Genomic DNA, 6000 nt, shown 5'->3' on the forward strand with positions numbered 1-6000 from the left:
AAAGATAAGGTAACCATCATGACATCAGCCCATTAATCTGAAATCCCAATCATCCATTCAATGTAACAAGAAATACAACCTGCAGATCAAAGTTTGAAAACAAATTATGCAACATTTTCTATCAGTAGTGAGGCACAATTACCATTGTAACTGTAGAAGTGCTTAGAGAATCAAGACATCCCATTTGAAGAGAAGACAAGAATAAGATGTACTTAGCGATTCAAAACATCTCTCAGTAAATATGTACTTCATTAACTCTGCACTATATTGATATGCCACAGATTCCTGGATCCCAGATGTGTACATCACTCAACAAACAAAATAACATCAATTAGATCAGGTCAGTTCAATCTCTTCGGTATCTCACTAAGGTTCTAATGATGGATGGAACTGTAACAAAGTATAAAATAAAACTAGATACCTGAAAATAGCATAACAGAACAGTGGAGCTAAAAATAGAACTAATAGCATAACATAATTGCAAACATAAGTAGGCCAAAGTTACAAAGTTCCCCATCATCAGTTCACCCAGTATAGAAACCCATTGTTCATACAAAAATAGAGGACTTGAAGTCCAAAGTACTCAAGCAGCCCTATCGAAGTAATACTTGACCACATGAGCCCTATCTTCCTTTTTCTCTGTAAGCAATGAGAACTCTAGCTGGCTGTGGGATGTGAAGAACTCCTTTGCACACAGGCAGGGGTCCAAGTCAAGCTCCGTGACCGCATTAATTGCCTCACAGAACTGCATTTTGTTTGCCTTTGACGCCTCCCGGCTAACTCTTTAAGAGCACTGGTGATCTCCTTCAAGGGCATACTTCCTCAGCTCCTTTCCTCTCCTTCCTAGGTTGTCCAGGGTCACCATCACTCCTTGGAATCAACTAGTACCTCCGTGTGGTGTGGACACCTGGGTTTCTCCAAAAAACCCCAGTTCTCAATATCATCCAGTGGGATGCTGGACTCATTGGGTTCTGATGCATTGGGTTGTGATCATTCATGAACTTAGCTGGAGTTGCAGCTTTGTGGCCAGTTGCAATCTCATTACCTAGAATTGCAACTACTTCTAGGTGAATGGGATACCTGGCATGCTCCTTCCAGTATTTTTGCTCCTTTCTTCCATTTAAATTTAAGATTCCAACTTAGAAGCTGCCATATAATCTTACGAATTAATAAACGATGGTCAGTGAGCATATACAATTACCTTGACTTCACTCCAAAAGTGAGTAGCAGGAACAAATCTCCTCACTGGAATTCCATGGTCAACACTGAAATACAATTGGTCCGGCTGAACAGTCAGTAAGCATAAATTTAAATCATGGTCTAGCTGACAAATTTCCATATGAAAACCAGAATTTATGTTTCATGATTTACTGTTGTGTGTTGAATGGGCCTAGACTTGTGAGTATAATACACCATTACTCTGTAGGACATTCACTTAACACTGCTTTAACAGGGGTGATAATTCTTATCTAAATTCACCCAGTAAGCAGTAATGTAAATAGACTCCACATGCTTATATGTCCAAAGTACTGTCCAGAGTCTTGCTATATCCATGAACATTATCACCAACATTATCCTAACACAAATATGGATAGAGATCATCACAACAAGGACCATATCAAATCTGAGTATTCAAGATCCCACAAGGACCATATCCCTTACACTCAAAAAAAATATTGATGCTGTTCATGCGTCACCTAGTTTATAGCAATTCATAAAAAGAGATTTAAAGTTTGGACCATAGCTGAGTGAAATAAAATACCTATTTGAAGTCACAGCTTAATCTAGAAAGGAACAAAATTGTTCCTTACAAGCTTCAAGTAAAAAATTTCCCACATCTACTGGAGAGGAGCTCATGCTTGTGTCTAAATCATTTTAATCCATCATTTGGAAGAAGAGCAGGAGAAGGTTGAGATGTAAAACCCACTCTAGTCCAAGACAAAGATATAATGGAAGAGAAAAATAAGGAAAAGGAATTGGATTCATATAGATAACATAATGATGCCAACCAAATTATACTTGTTTATGCTGTAGTACTGTGACATTGGAATGCTTTGAAATGTGTCTGAAATTCACTGCTTTGAAATGTATCTATTCTGAATGCCTTTAATATTCCAGAACAATGCTTTAATCATAACACTTGATGCCAAGGTCAAAAAATTAGAATTTAACGGTTTAGGTGAATCAGGTCAACCCAGATCAGGTTTAATTTCATTGGTTGATCCATGTAAGGGTGTTAACTGGAATCAGACAATCCATTACTAAATCAGACTCGGGTCACTTGATGACTCCAATTTTTTTGCTTTTGAAACTTAAATCAGTACATCAATGCTGTCCCTCTTTTTCCCCTTCTTCATTAACTGTGACAGAACATCATCAAAAAGTACAAGTACCTTCCTAGTATGGATATCTCACTTTTTACCTCTAAAACAAGGACAAAAAGGGGAATAGAAGCAAAAAATTACTACCATTCAAAAGACAAACTGGAAATAACATATTTACAGACGCAGCAAGGTCCATATGGACCCAAATTTCAAGAATAAAAGAATCAAGAACTACTTTACTCCTCCTACTTTCTTCTTCCTAGTCTGCTATCTTAATGCATGGCAAGTTCTGAGTTCAGTCATTCACTTGTTGATGGCACTCCAGCACCATCATCCCCTGAGCTTGCAGTACTGACAGCTATATCTGGTTTTATTGCTTCCAATTGCTGGAGCACTTCTTGGACTTCTGGCCTTGCAGATGGTGAAGGATCAACACAATGCAGAGCAAGTTTCAAGGTGTTGAGCAACTCATCACCTGTAGTTGTAGCATCCCTGATCAGCTCTAGGTCAAAGACCTCGTTAGTCCACTCTTCCTTGACAACAGATGCTACCCACTCAGGCAAATCAACACCGTTCATCGCCTGCCCTGGAGATTTCCCTGTTAGAAGCTCCAATATGATCACCCCAAGGCTGTATACATCCGTCTTTGTGTTTGCCTTCTTGAGCTTGGAGAGCTCTGGTGCACGGTATCCTAGCGCCCCAGAAGTAGCAATCACATTGGAATTGGCAGCGGTGGTCATGAGCCTAGAGAGACCATAATCTCCAATCTTGGCAGTGATGGTTTTGGTGTTGGCGTTCTCATCCAACAGGATATTTCCTGAGGTCAGGTTCCCATGCACCATGTTGACATTGGTGTGAAGGTAACACAAGCCTCTTGCTGTTCCCATAGCTATGTTCATTCTTGTTGGCCAATCAATTGGTGTGTCGGGTCCTCGAGCTGCACGTAAATAAGCAATTAAAATTAATCAGATAAAGCTATTGGGTTATCTATGGACTACTGTGAATATTTTGGCCACTTTAACTTACCATGAAGAAAAGATGCAAGACTCCCTTTAGGCATAAAATCAAACACAAGAAGCTTTTCTCCTTTGGGTCCCAAGTAATAAGCTCTGAGACAGACAAGATTTGGGTGTCGAATCTTCCCAAGTACATTGACTTCAATTTCAAATTCTTTTTGGGCTTTGGTGATCTTCTCCCTCAGTCGCTTCACTGCAACTTGATTCCCATCCTCTAATGTTGCCCTGTAAGCAGTTCCATAAGTACTCTTCCCCATTATCTCAGCTGTTGCACACAGAAGATCATCCGCAGTGAACACCAGTGGCCCATCGAAATGCACTAACTTCCCTCCTGCCTCACCCCCTGCTTCAACTTCAGTTCCCATAGCAGGTCCACCCTTCTCGCCTCTTGCAGCTGCTGTTCCACCAGTTTGACCATTTGTTTCTTTGGAAGCAGCCTTTTTCCGGATCAAACAGCACAGCAAGATGCAACACAATACAAGCAAAATCGCCAGGAGAGCTCCTGCGGCTATGAGAATTATGTCTTTGGTATTTAATTTTCGGTGGCTGGGCTTAGAGGCAGGGAGTGATGGTGATGGAGATGGAGGAGCAGAAACAGGACAAGGGGTCGAAGCACTGTACCCACAAAGTTGAAGGTTCCCAACAAAAGAGGTAGAGTTGAATTTTTCGGATAGGAGAAAAGGAACAGGACCAGAGAGGTTGTTGTAGGAGACATTCAAAGAATTTAAATTGGTTAGATTGGCTAGAGAATCTGGTATTCCTCGTGAGAGTCTATTTTGAGATACATCTAGTTGGGTGAGGCTGGAAATGTTCCCAATGGTCTCTGGTATGCTGCCATTGAAACGGTTTCTACTCAAGTTGAGAATGGTTAGATTCTGTAGTCTGTTCAAGTTTTCTGGGATTTGATTGTCCAGTTGGTTGCCCTGGAGACTCAACTGAACAAGAGAGGAGAGGGAGAAGAGACTAGCCGGAAGGTTTCCATGAATAGCATTAGTAGACAAATCAAGTATTTGGAGTCTTGAAAGCTTCCCTATTTCATTGGGTATGGTTCCATTTATTTGGTTATGACTCAGAGAAATCTCTTCTAACTTACTCATCTTGCTCAAAGAAATAGGAATGCTTCCAGAGAAAGAGTTATGATCTAGGGTTAAGAGCTGAAGCTGATAAGCTTTGTTATCTTGGGTTCCTACCCAGTTATCTGGAATAGAACCAGAGAGATTGTTGTATTGGAGAGCCAAAAACGTTAAAGAAGGAGAGCCAATGATTGCAGATGGGATCGAACCTGTGAGGGAGTTGTAGCTGAGGTTGAGCCTGTAAAGCTTGGTAGAATTGGCAAGACTAGCAGGGATTGTTCCAGTTAGTGAATTGTTACTCACATCAAGAGTCTGAAGCAAAGGGCAGGAACCAAGTGAAGAAGGGATTGAACCTGCAAGTCTATTATTGAACAGAGAAACTCCTCTGAGATTAGGGAGGAATCCCAGAGAAGAAGGAATCGTACCTCCGATGTTATTGTCGTGGAGGCTAAGCTTTCGAAGTTCTGGAAGTTGCCCTATCTTCTCAGAGATTTGACCACCCAATCCCTTCCAAGGGAGCTGAATCGATATAACTTGTCCTTTAACACACTTGATCCCAATCCACCCTCCCGAACAAGCTCCATAACCACTATCATTCCAGCTCCGCAAGACCCTTTTAGGATCGATTAATTCATGTTTGAAGGCTTGGAGAGCTTCGTAATCTGCCTGAGTAACAACGACCCCATCCCAAGCTTGGCTCGACACAGATTGGAAGGTTAATGCCAGTAGTTGAAGCACCAAGAACAGGCGCTTCAGTCCAAAATGCTGAAATTGTTCAATCTTCCACTTCTCCTTTTTACTGGAAATCAGACAACAGGCAGCTTTAGAAATGTTCAGGAGCTGCAAAAACTCCAATATGTATCTACTAAATCCACTGAAGACCTGATCTGGGTTATCCATGGTCCCTCTTGAAGAACAGTTGCAGATTTGTAGAAGCCCAGAAGAGAGGAGAAAGAATAGCTTCACTTACTAGAGAACCAGGGAGAAATCTACTGGAGAAGAATGAAACAGGGTAGATATTAGAGGCGGAGCGTTTTGTAGATGGATGGAGCTGAGTTAGGGCTCAGATGGAGCATGTGAAGATCACAGAGAGGAGCGAGAGAATCTTAATTTTTTCGGGGAGATAACATCGGGGACAAGCATCAGGTGGATCATGAAGTAGTTCAGACCCAGAGTAACGGCTAGTTTGTATTTATAAATTGGGTTTTTTAAACAGTCAAAAGTAAGTGCGTGTTCTTCATTCCGGGAGCGTCACTCCAAGTCTCCAACGGCTATATCCGGTGGGGCCCACCATTCCGTATTAAACGCCTGGAAGGAAAAGTCTGGGAGCTGTCCTACGTGGAGTGATGACGTCATCGCCTTTCAAAGCCTAGATTTCCTTTCCTTTTAGATTTGCTTGATGATATTTGATGATGACCTTGAAAGTTTGTGAAGCAATGAGCACCAACCAACACTAAAAAGACATGACCCTTTTGAAAGGCTGGGTGAACCAGGTTAGTTGGTAGGTTCTTGTGAGTCTGTGACACTGTCCTGCAACTGCCCTTTCTTAATAAAGGCATCCAGAAAAAGGGTAGAAAAATCAAATTC

The 6000-nt window shown here is 41.5% G+C and overlaps 1 protein-coding gene across 1 annotated transcript; it reads right to left on the reverse strand.

The window, feature by feature from the left end:
• Nucleotides 1–2250: 2250 nt before the first annotated feature.
• Nucleotides 2251–5559, reverse strand: LOC149023992 (putative leucine-rich repeat receptor-like protein kinase IMK3). Its single transcript, XM_089144404.1, has 2 exons — nucleotides 3351–5559; nucleotides 2251–3261 (listed from the first exon to the last, which is right to left on the reverse strand). The coding sequence occupies exons 1-2, from the start codon at nucleotides 5311–5313 to the stop codon at nucleotides 2624–2626; spliced, it is 2601 nt and encodes an 866-aa protein (XP_089000530.1). The 5' UTR covers nucleotides 5314–5559; the 3' UTR covers nucleotides 2251–2623.
• Between the last annotated feature and the right edge of the window lie 441 nt (nucleotides 5560–6000).

This window comes from Hakea prostrata, chromosome 2 (assembly GCF_041222555.1).
Source record: "Hakea prostrata isolate BN-2017 chromosome 2, UWA_Hpros_2, whole genome shotgun sequence".
Taxonomy (NCBI): domain Eukaryota; kingdom Viridiplantae; phylum Streptophyta; class Magnoliopsida; order Proteales; family Proteaceae; genus Hakea; species Hakea prostrata.